Here is a 13,170-nt window from a genome sequence, read left to right as displayed (position 1 = left end):
AGCCTGTGTTCCAGACCTCCTGCCGTTGCCCCTGACTACGATCCTTGCTGCCTGCCCCGACCTTCTGCTACGTCCGACCTTGCTTCTGTCTACTCCCTTGTACCGCGCCTATCTTCAGCAGCCAGAGAGGTGAGCCGTTGCTAGTGGATACGACCTGGTCACTACCGCCGCAGCAAGACCATCCCGCTTTGCGGCGGGCTCTGGTGAAAACCAGTAGTGACTTAGAACCGGTCCACTAGCACGGTCCTCGCCATCCCTCTCTGGCACAGAGGATCCACCTCCTGCCAGCCGGCATCGTGACACAAGTACAGTGTTTCCCGTAAAAGGAATAGAACACAACTTAGATTTACAAGAGGTATCCCCTTTTCAGTATATGAGCCATAAAGCTCTTCTAGAGGAATTAGAGAGGACAGCTGACTTGGCTGCCATTCTAACGGATTTAACAGACCCATCCGCCAGAAAAGCTGTAGCAAGCTTCAGCATAGGGATGGAAGATAAGAGATCCTCTCTTGGTGTTTTGTTCTTAATGTGATCCTCTTTTTGAGACAACCAGATGTACAGTCATGGCCGTAAATTTTGGCACCCTTGAAATTTTTCAAGAAAATGAAGTATTTCTCACAGAAAAGGATTGCATTAACACATGTTTTGCTATACACATGTTTACTCCCTTTGTGTGTATTGGAACTAAACCAAAAAAAGGGAGTAAAAAAAGTAAATTGGACATAATGTCACACCAAACTCCAAAAATGGGCTGGACAAAATTATTGGCACCCTTAAATTAATATTTGGTTGCACACCCCTTGGAAAAAAATAACTGAAATCAGTTGCTTCCTATAACCATCAATAAGCTTCTTATACCTCTCAGCCACAATGTTGGACCACTCTTCCTTTGCAAACTACTACAGGTCTCTCTTATTGGAAGGGCACCTTTTCCCAACAGCAATTTCAAGATCTCTCCACAGGTGTTCAATGGGATTTAGATCTGGACTCATTGCTGGCCACTTCAGAACTCTCCAGCGCTTTGTTGCCATCCATTTCTGGGTGCTTTTTGACGTATGTTTGGGGACATTGTCCTGCTGGAAGACCCAAGATCTTGGATGCAAACTCAGCTTTCTGACACTGGTCTGTACAGTGCGACCCAAAATCCGTTGGTAATCCTCAGATTTCATGATGCCTTGCACACATTCAAGGCACCCAGTGCCAGAGGCAGCAAAACAGCCCCAAAACATCATTGAACTTCTACCATATTTCACTGTGTTCTTTTCTTTGTAGGCCCTATTTCCTTTTCGTTAAACAGTAGAATGATGTGCTTTATTATAAAGCTCTATCTTGGTCTCCTCTGTCCACAGGACATTTTCCCAGAAGGATTTTGGCTTACTTAAGTTCATTTTGGCAAAATGTGGTCTTGCTTTTTTATGTCTCTGTTTCAGCAGTGGGGTCCTCCTGGGTTTTCTGCCATAGCGTTTCATTTCATTTAAATGTCACCGGATAGTTTGCGCTATCACTGATGCTCCCTAAGCCTGCAGGACAGCTTGAATATCTTTGGAACTGGTTTGGGGCTGCTTATCCACCATCCGGACTAGCCTGCGTTGACACCTTTCATACATTTTTCTCTTCCGTCCACGCCCAGGGAGATTAGCTACAGAGCCATGGGTTGCAAACTTCTTGATAATGTTGCGTACTGTGGACAAAGACAAATCTAAATTTTGTGATACGGAAAAATATATCTCCAATTCTGGCGCCAGTTGGAATGTGCTGCCATGATTAGAATATGCCGCTGCGATGCATTCTGTCTCATACTTGACTATGGCTTTGCAAGGATCAGAGTAAAAGATCAGTGTGTGCAGTGCTATAGCTCCCTATGGGAGCTATAGCACTGCAAAAAAAAAGTGAAAAAAAAAAAGTTAACAAAGGTCATTTAACCCCTTCCCTAATAAAATTTTGAATCACCCCCCTTTTCCCATAAAAAAAAATAAAAAATAAACTGTGCAAATAAACATATGTGGTATCGCCGTGTGCGGAAATGTCCGAACTATACAAATATTGTTAATTAAACCGCATGGTCAATGGCATACACTCAAAAAAATTCCAAAGTCCAAAATAGCGTATTTTGGGTCACTTTTTATATAATGAAAAAACGTGATCAAAAAGTCCGATAAATACAAAAACTGTACCAATAAAAACTTCAGAACACGGCGCAAAAAATGAGCCCTCATACCAGCCTGTACGTGGAAAAATAAAAAGGTTATAGGGGTTGGAAGATAAGAATTCTTAACGTATAAATTTTCCTGCATGTAGCTATGATTTTTTTCCGAAGTACGACAATATCCAACCTATATAAGTAGGGTATCATTTAAACCGTATGGACCTACAGAATAAAGATAAGGTGTCACTTTTACCGAAAAATACACTGTGTAGAAACGGAAGCCCCCAAAAGTTTCAAAATGAAATTTTTTTTCAATTGTCGCACAAATTTTTTATTCCGTTTCGCCGTGGATTTTTTGGTAAAATGACTGTCACTGCAAAGTAGAATTGGTGGCGCAAAAAAATAAGCCAATTTATGTGCAAAATTGAACGCGTTATGATTTTTAGAAGGTGATGAGGAAAAAATTTAAATGCAAAAACCCTGTATACTTAAGGGGTTAAGGACCCGGCCATTTTTTGCACATCTGACCACTGTCACTTTAAGCATTAAAGGGGTATTCCAGGAATTTATTTAATTGACTATGCTACAGGGGCTGTAAAGTTAGTGTAGTTCATAATATAGTGTCTGTACCTGTGTGTGATGGTTTTCTCACAATTCTTCTGTGATTTTTCACTCCAATATTTATTTTTACCAGCATACATAATGACTGTTGTCTCGGATTTTTCCCAGCTTGCAATGCGGCTGAGACCTGACTCACTAGTCAGCTGATGACAGGGAGCCTGTCTGCTTCAATGGGTGGAGGAATCAATCTGCAACTTATGCAACAGCTGTAGGCACCCTGATTGAAAACCACAGGTCTTTTGTTTCAATGGGTGGGGTGGCTGATGTGTGAGAGGGAGGAAAATGACATTGTGGGATTTTTAGTCAAAAAAACATAAGTCAAACAGGAAATACAAGTTCACAAAAAGCTAGCCACAGTCTTATGGTAATCTCGCAACATAGCCATTTATCCCCAACACAAGTGCAGATCCTTCCTAAGCATGTCCATTACTGTCTGCCAGGTACGTACTAAAATCACCTTATGGTGGATAACCCCTTTAATAACTCTGCGATGCTTTTACTTTTCATTCTGATTCAGAGATTCTTTTTTCGTGACATATTCTACTTTATGTTAGTGGTAAAATTTCATTGATACTTGCATCATTTCTTGGTGAAAAATTCCCAAATTTGATGAAAAATCTGAAAATTTTGATTATTTTTTTTTTTACTTTGAAACTCTCTGCTTATTAGGAAAATGGACATCCCAAACGAATTATATATTGATTCACATATACAATATGTCTACTTTATGTTTGCATCATAAAGTTGACATGTTTTTACTTTTGGAAGACATCAGAGGGCTTCAAAGTTAAGCAGCAATTATCCAATTTTTCACAAAATTCTCTAAATCAGAATTTTTCAGGGACCAGTTAAGATTTAGAAATACCCCATAAATTACCCCATTATAAAAACTGCACCCCTCAAAGTATTCAAAATGACATTCAGAAAGTGTGTTAACCCTTTAGGTGTTTCACAGGAACAGCAGCAAAGTGAAGGAGAAAATTCAAAATCTTCATTTTTTACACTTGTAGACCCAGTTTTTGAATTTTTACATTTTTTTACAAGGGGTAAAAGGAAAGAAATCCCCCTAAAATTTGTAACCCAATTTCTCTTGAGTAAGGAAATACCTCATATGTGTATGTCAAGTGCTCTGTGGGTGCACTACAAGGCTCAGAAGGGAAGGAGCAACAATGGGATTTTGGAGAGTGAGTTTTTCTGAAATGGTTTTTGGGAAGCCCCTATGGTGCCAGAACTGCCAAAAAAAAAAAAAAAAAAAAAAAAAAAAAAAAGACACCCCTCAGGGAACGTAACAAGGGGTCCAGTGAGCCTTAACAGCTCCCACAGGTGTGTGACGACTTTTCGTTAAAGTTAGACGTGTAAATGAATTTTTTTTCCACTAAAATGCAGTTTTTTCCCCAAATTTTACATTTTTACAAGGGGTAATAGGAGAAAATGTCCCCCAAAATTTGTAACCCCATTTTTTCTGAGTATGGTAATACCCCATGTGTGGACGTCAAGTGCACTGCGGGCATACTACAATGCTCTGAAGAGAAGGAGTCACATTCGGCTTTTGAGGAGCATGTCATATTTAAGAAGCCCCTATGATGCCAGAGCAGCCCAAAAAAAAACCATATGGCATACTATTTTGGAAACTGCACCCCTCAAGGAACGTAACAAGGGGTACAGTGAGCCTTAACACCCCACAGGTGTTTTATGACTATTAAAGTTGGTTGTGTAAAAAAAAAAAATTCACCAAAATGCTGTTTTTCCCCAAAATTTTACATTTTTACAAGGGGTAATAGAAGAAATGGGGTTACAAATTTTGGGGGGCATTTTCTCCTATTACCCCTTGTAAAAATTTAAAATTTGGGGAAAAAAACAGCATTTTGGTGAATTTTTTTTAACACAACCAACTTTAATTAAAAGTCATAAAACACCTGTGGGGTGTTAAGGCTCACTGTACCCCTTGTTACGTTCCTTGAGGGGTGTAGTTTCCAAAATAGCATGCCATATGTTTTTTTTTTATTTTGGCTGCTCTGGCACCATAGGGGCTTCTTAAATATGACATGCTCCTCAAAAACCATTACAAAAGCCGAATGTGACTCCTTCTCTTCAGAGCATTGTAGTATGCCCGCAGTGCACTTGACGTCCACACATGGGGTATTTCCATACTCAGAAGAAATGGGGTTACAAATTTGGGGGGGCATTTTCTCCTGAGTATGGAAATACCCCATGTGTGGACGTCAAGTGCTCTGCTGACGCACTACAATGCTCAGTAGGGATGGAGCACCATTGATCTTTTGGAGAGAGAATTTGGTTGGAATAGAAGTTGGGGGCCTTGTGCGTTTTACAAAGCCCCCTGTGGTGCCAAAACAGTGGACCCCCCACATGTGACCGCATTTTGGAAACTACACCCCTCACAGAATGTAATAAGGGGTGCAGTGAGCATTTACACCCCACTGGCGTTTAACAGGTCTTTGGAACAGTGGGCTGTGCAAATGAAAAATTAAATTTTTCATTTTTACGGACCACTGTTCCAAAAATCTGTGCGACACCTGTGGGGCGTAAATGCTCACTGTACCCCTTATTGCATTACATGAGTTAAAAAGAGTCTTCAAATGGAAGTAAAGTATTTTTTCACCACCTTAGCTACCTGTAAATGAACCTGTGGAATTTCACTCCAAAGTTTAATGTCCTTATCATCAAAGTTTAATGTCTTTAGAAATAACATGTTTTTTCCTCTGGATCTTTCCATTCATCCATTATTACATTTCAGATGTTCTCTTTTCTTTTTTGGTCTTAAAGGGGTACTCAGCCAAAAACATGTTATCCCCTGATTAGTGACTCCGGTCAGCTCATTTTTGCCCTGTATCCGGTTTTGTGACAGGACTAAAAACCATGGTATTCTGACTCCTGGAGAGCCTGGGTTTTTCCATCTCCCAGACAGATACGATCCCCATATTAGAAATGTAATGTCAATGCAGCCTTAATGGAATGTTGGCCATTCAGGGTGGTATGCTTCATTCATTCAGGGGTACAATTTTCCTCTGTTCTTCGGTGGAAATCTTTTTGGCATGGGAATACCCATTTATGGTGGTGTTCCAGGCTTCTTGGAATGTGTGCTTCCTAACTCTATGTACTGGCATCTGTAGTCACCATAGTTATTGGATCTGGAATGCATTTTAACATTTTTTTTAAAATGGTTTCCTTTTCTACTACCACGGCAGATATAGCCTGACCTAAAGGGTATGGACTTTTGTCCCATCAACTTAGTATCTGCATCTGGAAGGTTTTTGGGCCTGAGTCCCGCAGATTGTTCAGTAACTTGAAGTCCTTATGGCCCGACAGATTGATGTTTTAGTGTAGCAAAAGGATCTAATATTTTTATGTTCTAAATCTCCCTCTGATGAATTGAAGTGCTACCTGTCTGAACCTGTTTCTGACCATGCACACATGCTGCCAGATCAAGGTTTGCCCAGTTCCCAGACTTGTCAGTGCCTCACACTGGTATCTCTTGGCACACTGTGCCAGCTATTATTCATACAAGGGCCACTCCCAGAAGAAACCACTTGGTAGTCCCCTGCTGCAAAAAAAACAGGTCCTTATTGGAGAAGGTTGATGACTAAAACTAGGGGGCTACTTATTGGATCCGATTATTGTGCTGTTTTTTTTTTTTTGTCAGAAGGAAAACACCTAAATAATACAGAGAGTACAGGCCATCTCCTTTGAAACTAGACCATGAACTGGAAAGATCCTAAATGGCAGGCATGTAATCTGGTAATCATGTTGTACATTTTGGTAAAAAAATAAATCTTTTTTTAATATACTTCATAAAACATTTTGTTTTGTTTTTTTTAAATAAAAATCATGGCCTTAAAAAAAACACAACTAGGGGTCCCCATACAGTCCAGAACATAATCCTGTCCGGCTGCAGCATCATATGTGTCCCACGTGAAGCACAGGCTGGAACAAAGTACAGTAACTGAGGACTAGCACTCCTGTCCTATTAGACTGCAGCATTAAAGGGGATGGTAAAATACTTATCCCCATCTAGAAAAATATTATTATTGGATTCTAAAAATATCGATAGGTCTAGGATAGAAACTACCACACCTCTTCTCTAAAAAGTTCCCCATACTCACATCATTATTTTAACTCTAACCACTATACACCCCCCCCCCCTTCATATATTTCTTTCCAAAAGAGAATAGTTACCAGTTTGTAGGATTAATTTGTGATAAGATTGGAATGCTTGTTCAAATGTTAAAATAGCTGATCAGGTAGCATATAGGAGCAGAACAACCAGAGGCAGTAAGTGAATTACATTTTTACAAAGCTACCTCCAAAAAACTATAGTTTTGCCTCCATCACCCTCACTAACTTGCTGGTTCAAGGTAATAGTGCAAGTTAACTGAAAACTTGTATGTGATCATAATATGGACATGTACTAGGCCTTTACCTGCACAAAACATAATTAAAGGACATCTGCAGTGATATAACACTTATCCCCTATTCACATGATAGGGTATAAGTGTTTGATCCCCGCGCAATCTCCTGCTTGGGGCCACGGCTCTCCCATGCAGGAGGAATGCTAGCCGCAGCATGTCGCCACGCCTGACACGCCTCCTCCATGTAGTTCTATGGGAGAGGCGCGGATGCAGCATTCGTGCCTCCCTGCATCTACCATAGAGCTGTATGGGGAGGAGGCATACAGTCAACGTCAGCGTGGCAATGCCGAGCCCAGTTTGGGAGATCGCGGTCGGATCCACTGCGATCAGACACATATCACCTATCCTGTGAATAGGGGATAAGTGTTATTCATATGACATCTGCAGTGATGTATGTTAAAAATGAGGGTGGCAGCTTGTAGCTAAAGATCTGCTGTATAAGTCAGTATAGTAATACGGGACAGCTTAAACAAATAAGCCAAAAGCTGCCTGTCAAACATTTAATGGCCTTGTACCACTTTTTAAGTATGATCTCTACCCAGTGACAATGAGCTGTGAGCTGGAGGCAAACACTTTCTTCTGTGTTTGCTTACAGTTCAGTTTCGGAAAACCATTAAAACAAGTATTCACGAGGATTGTGGGTTTTTAATGCAGCATTTCTCTCCAGGAGAATATCTTTTAATATTTTATACAGTGATAACTTATTTAGAGCTTAAATAATTATAATTAATAATAAATGTTTGTAATAAAAATAGCAACAAAACCTTTTCCACTGTTTGCCATCAATATAGAGCCTCCTAACACAAAAAAATAAAAATAAAATAAAAACTAAAAAATTGTTCGGGCCCGTGCACAGTACGTATTTTCCAAGCTGAATTCCGCTCTGGAGTTCCACTGCGGCAAAAATAAGGTACAACAGCCTCTTATTGTTTTTATTTGGGATTCTGCTGCACCATTCACACTACAGAATCCAGACCGCAGACTCCGCTGAAATAAACATGTTCATTCTTATGGCAGAATGCGTTTGGAAATGCATTGTCATCTATGGAGACGGTGCATTTCTGAGCAGTCCTGGCACCAGCTTCTTCTGCCAATACCTGCTACGGGTGGAATCTCTGCCCGGAACATCTCTGGGCAGAGATTCCATGGTGTGAATGAGCCCAGATTTTGGTTAATAGAACGCATGAATCCAACAATCAATCATCCTACCCCTTAGTAATGTGATGGAACAAGAGCATCATTTATCAGAGAAACTACGCAACATATGATGCAAGAGATACAGAAATCAAAGAAAGCAGCGGAATATATGCAACATGGGTCAAGAAGTATTTTACAACACAGACTCATATGGGAACAGTTGCTAACAAAAACTTAACATAAGGCTAATGAAGCAGTTTCTAGGACAGTGCTTTTCAAAAAGTTTGCCGAGACACATTAAAAGGGGAACTCCGGTGGAAACAAGTAGAAAACAAATGTTTTCAAATCAACTGGTGCCAGAAAGTTAAACATATTTGTAAATTACTTCTATTAAAAAATCTTAATCCTTCCAGTACTTATCAGATACTGTATACTACAGAGAAATTTGTGAAGTTCTTTGCAGTCTGACCACAGTGCTCTCTGCTGACACCTCCTGTCTGTGTCAGGAACTGTCCAGATTAGAAGCTTATCCCCATAGAATTCCTTTCCTGCACTGGACAGTTCCTGACACGGACAGAGGTGTCAGCAGAAAGCACTGTGATCAGACTGCAAAGAACTTCACATATTTCTCTGTAGTATATCCCTAGTATACAGCAGCTGATAGGTACTAGAAGTGTTAAGATGTTTAAATAGAAGTGATTTACAAATCTGTTTAACTTTCTTGCACCAGTTGATTATAAAAAAAAAAAATATATAATATTTCCACTGGAGTACTCCTTTAATGTGTCAGCGACAGTCTCCAGAGGTTTTGCGGGACCCTCTAGCAGCAGCCACAGCTGGTCACTGTTCTTAAGTAGCCACAGCCCATGCTGCCTGATCTTAAACGGGCAGCTGTTGCTGCAGCCACTTTAAATCAGTGGTGGCTGCTGGGACTGACGAGTGACATTGCGCTTGAGTAGCGAAGCATGAGGATGTTACTCATCAGAAAACAAAAAGGAGCCGCTGAACCTGCACCTGGGCCTGCCTGACGGGTCAGGTGTGTGATGGAGTGATGAAGGGGTTAATGAAATGGCACAGGGGGTGATATGGGGGGGGGGTTAATGAAATGGCACAGGGGGTGATATGGGGGGGGGGTTAATGAAATGGCACAGGGGGTGATGGAAGTTAATGAAATGGCACAAGGGGATTAAGGAGGGAAGATGAAGTAGCACGGGGTGATAATAGGGGGCAATGAAATGGCATAGGGGGATAGAAGTCATATTTTTAATGCTTATACTTTAATCACGTTGTGCGTTGTAGGATGCGCAACATGATAGATGTAATTTGCGGTATGTAATTTATACATGTCTAATAAGGGTGTAACCAATATGAAAAATTTGAAAAGCTCTGTACTAGGAAATGCATTCTGTTATGTTCATTGTAAATCTGACAAAACTGCTTGCTGTTTAAAACATTCTTTCTCGCCATGTGATAGGCTATACCTTTAGCATCTACTTTACAATTTTTTTAAATTGTTGGAGACAAGGTGAACAATGTATTTTTTTTCTTAGCCCACGTTCTGCTCAGTTACTATTCCCCTAGAACTCAATTAATATCCAACTGTGTGTAGTGTACATGACCTGACACATCCATCATCATATAGCTGCATTATGTAGTGGTCTTGTTGTTAAATGTTTGAGTACCTGTCATATCTCACACAAAAAATTAAAAAAAAAAACTTCTCATTCGGTGCTTTGAAGGAGGCATGTCCATAACTCTGCATGACTCATCTTCCTCCCTGAGTCTGCTGTGCTGGGTCTCTTCATCCAATTAATGCAGGCTGCTTTGTAACCCCCTCCTCTCTGTTTTCATGCTGCAGTCTGATAGGACAGGAGTAAGCACAAAGGAATGCTAGTCCGCCCTCACTTGACTTTGGTCATACCTGTACTTTAGCTTGAATAAAAATGATGCTGCAGCTGGACAGGGTTATGTTCTGTATGGTATAGGGGCCTCTAGTGGGGTTTGTTTTTATAAACCATGATTTCTATAAAAAGGAAATACCGTTTTCTTATAAAATATATTAGAAAGGTTAATGGGGGAGATTTATCAAAACTTGTGTAAAGCAAGAGTGGTGCAATTTCTACAACAAATCTGCCCCATGTGATCATACCCTAAATATCTTGCTTTTTGTGAGGTTTAAAGAAATGGGTCACATTATTTTTCCCTCAGTTTAAGTAGTTTTCTTTCTTTTCTGCAGGACTCTTGCCGAGTACTGTGCCAAGCTGAAATCCCTCAAAGTAAAGCATTGCCATAATGTGACAGAATCAAGTCTAGGAATCTTGAGGAAGAGAGACGTTATTTTGGACGTGGAGCCTCCCTTACAAAGAGCATTGGTTCTCTTGCAGGACGTTGTTGGATTTGCACCATTTATTAATCTTCAAATATAGCAATATTCCTAGAGCAAGGCCACATATTTTCTAATTACCACCACTGCCAAAACCCCAGAAGACTCCTAACACTACCATACTGGCACACAATCTGCAGCCAGACTTTACAGCAGCAGTAAACATTTTAAAAGGTGCCATGAGGACGGAGAACATTACTTTGTGGCTGGAGGCAGCTGAGATTTACTGCCATAATTCAACAGGAGGTTGATGGTGATTATTAGCACATCAAGATCTTTGATTTGTTGACCTTTTACAGAGCAAGGAACAGCAGACTGCCCCGCCGGTGACACCACGGATGGTTTTATTTATTACTGCAGAGCAAGATAAGACATATTTACACAGTATCATTCACTTCAGCTAACTTCATGCAGCGAGTGAAGCGTGGCCCAGCGGCAGACTAGACTATGGGGATATATTATGAATATGGATAGACAGTTTGGTGGAATTGTTTCGTGATATGATTAATATTAAATACAAGTTATAAAATGAAAAGGATTGTGTGAAGCCCAAGTATGATTTGTGTGCATTATAACTTATTACAAAACATATACATATATATATATATATATATATATATATATATATATATATATATATACACACACACAATAGATTGTTTTCAATGGATGCTATTCTCATAGATACAATGATGGTGGCCAGTTATTCCTGAATAAACAAAAACATGGCCAAATGAAGAATAATTTAGGTTTGCAACATAGACTTGGAGATTCTGAACTGGAGTCCCACTTAACATCTTGCCTCACTGATGTATACTTGAAAGGGCCGTTCCAGCACATCTATTCTCTTGTGTGATCAGGCTTTGTTTACATTAGTATTATGGCTTCTGTTTATAACTGAGCTATGACTGCTATGCTATATCGCTTTTCACAGGCAAATCTTCACAGAAATCATTGCTTTTAATGGGGTCCATTGGGATGCTCGGATTTAAAGGAAAACTGTCAGATATTTTCTCCCGCACTATCCTGGTGGATAGCGCGGGAGACGCTGATTAAAACGAGGTTGACTGGCACTGACGTCAGCGCCGCTTATGAATATTCATCCCCCCTCCCTCCAGTTAGAAGCGGCAAAGAGAGGGAGAGCTGGAGGGAGGGGGGATGAATATTCGTAAGCGGCGCTGATATCAGTGCCAGTTAACCTGCAGAAGCCCCGCCAGTGCCAGTTATAGCAAGATATACACATAGAATAAAACTACAATTGAGGTCCAACGGCCAGGCGGATCGGGGTAAGGTAGGGCTCGTTTTAATCAGCGTCTTCCGCACTATCCACCAGGATAATGCGGGTGAAAATATGACAGTTTTCCTTTAAGAATGAATAGCGCTACACTGGTAAGAATGCCTTACTGTGAATGGATAAACAGGTGAAATATTATATGTGGTTACACAAAAAGTTATTTGGTGTAGGTAACAAAAAGAAGAATGAATAAAAAGAAATAAAAAAAAAGGAAATAAGGACAACATATAGTTTCTATAATTTATTGATCATCACAGCTATATAAATAAAATAAAGTCAGAAAAGTCACTGTTAAAGTGTACCTGCCGTTAGCAAGCACTTTTTATATAACATATTATACTATATGTATATTTGTAATATACTTTGGTTAAAAAATGTGTATATTTTGGGTTAAAAATGCTGTCCCTGCAGATATTGCCTGTGTGTCTCTGTGAGGAGACCAAACACAGGAAGTGAGGGCAGGACAAGCAGGGTTCTGTGCAGGCTCCTGGCTTGTCAATCAGCCTGCTGTGTGAGCCCATAGGATGTCACAGAGCCTCACTGCACAGAACCCTGCCCGTCCATAGAGCCCAGCTTGTCCACCCACACTTTCTGTTTTTGGTCTCTTTACAGAGACACACAGACCATAGCTACAGGGACAAAAATATACACATTTTCAACCAATGTATATTGCAAATATACATATAATATTATATTGTATGTTATATAAAAAGTTCTTGCTAATAACAGGTACACTTTAAATAAATATGGCCGATGTACAGCAGAATCAATTCAGTCAAGTTTTTCAACATTAGGGCACTGAAGATAGTACCAATGACAAAATAGACCATGTACAATTAACTGTTTTATGCTTTTGTATTTCTACATAATAGCCCACCTGAATGAAGTCTTGCAGCAACAAGTCAGATGTTAAAGGGGTACTCTGGCCCTAATACATCTCATCCCCTATCCAAAGGATAGGGGATAAGATGTATGATTGCGGGGGTCCCGCCGCTTGCGCACCCAGCTTTGTGAGCTCTCCGCATCGCTGGAGGCTCCGAGTGTGTAGCATGACAACCATGCGGCTGGAGTATCGTGACATCACGATTCCGCCCCCCCCCCCCCGTGTGATGTCACGCTCTGCCCTCTCAATGCAAGTCTAAGGGAGGGGTACTTTTGCTGT

The 13,170-nt window shown here is 40.4% G+C and overlaps 1 protein-coding gene across 5 annotated transcripts in view; it reads left to right on the top strand.

Moving 5' to 3' along the window:
* The window catches only part of FBXL15 (F-box and leucine rich repeat protein 15), a 167,343-nt gene extending 156,045 nt beyond the window's left edge, over nucleotides 1-11,298 (top strand). For all 5 annotated transcript variants that reach the window (XM_056530570.1, XM_056530568.1, XM_056530569.1 and 2 more), the window contains exon 5: nucleotides 10,568-11,298. In XM_056530570.1, the coding sequence (XP_056386545.1) occupies nucleotides 10,568-10,757 (190 nt within the window). In that variant the 3' untranslated portion in view covers nucleotides 10,758-11,298. The remainder of the gene's footprint in view (nucleotides 1-10,567) is intronic.
* Nucleotides 11,299-13,170: the final 1,872 nt, after the last annotated feature.

Source organism: Hyla sarda, chromosome 7 (assembly GCF_029499605.1).
Source record: "Hyla sarda isolate aHylSar1 chromosome 7, aHylSar1.hap1, whole genome shotgun sequence".
Lineage (NCBI taxonomy): Eukaryota > Metazoa > Chordata > Amphibia > Anura > Hylidae > Hyla > Hyla sarda.
The sequence above is the reverse complement of the archived record's forward strand: the minus strand, read 5'-3'. Positions and strand labels throughout refer to the sequence as shown.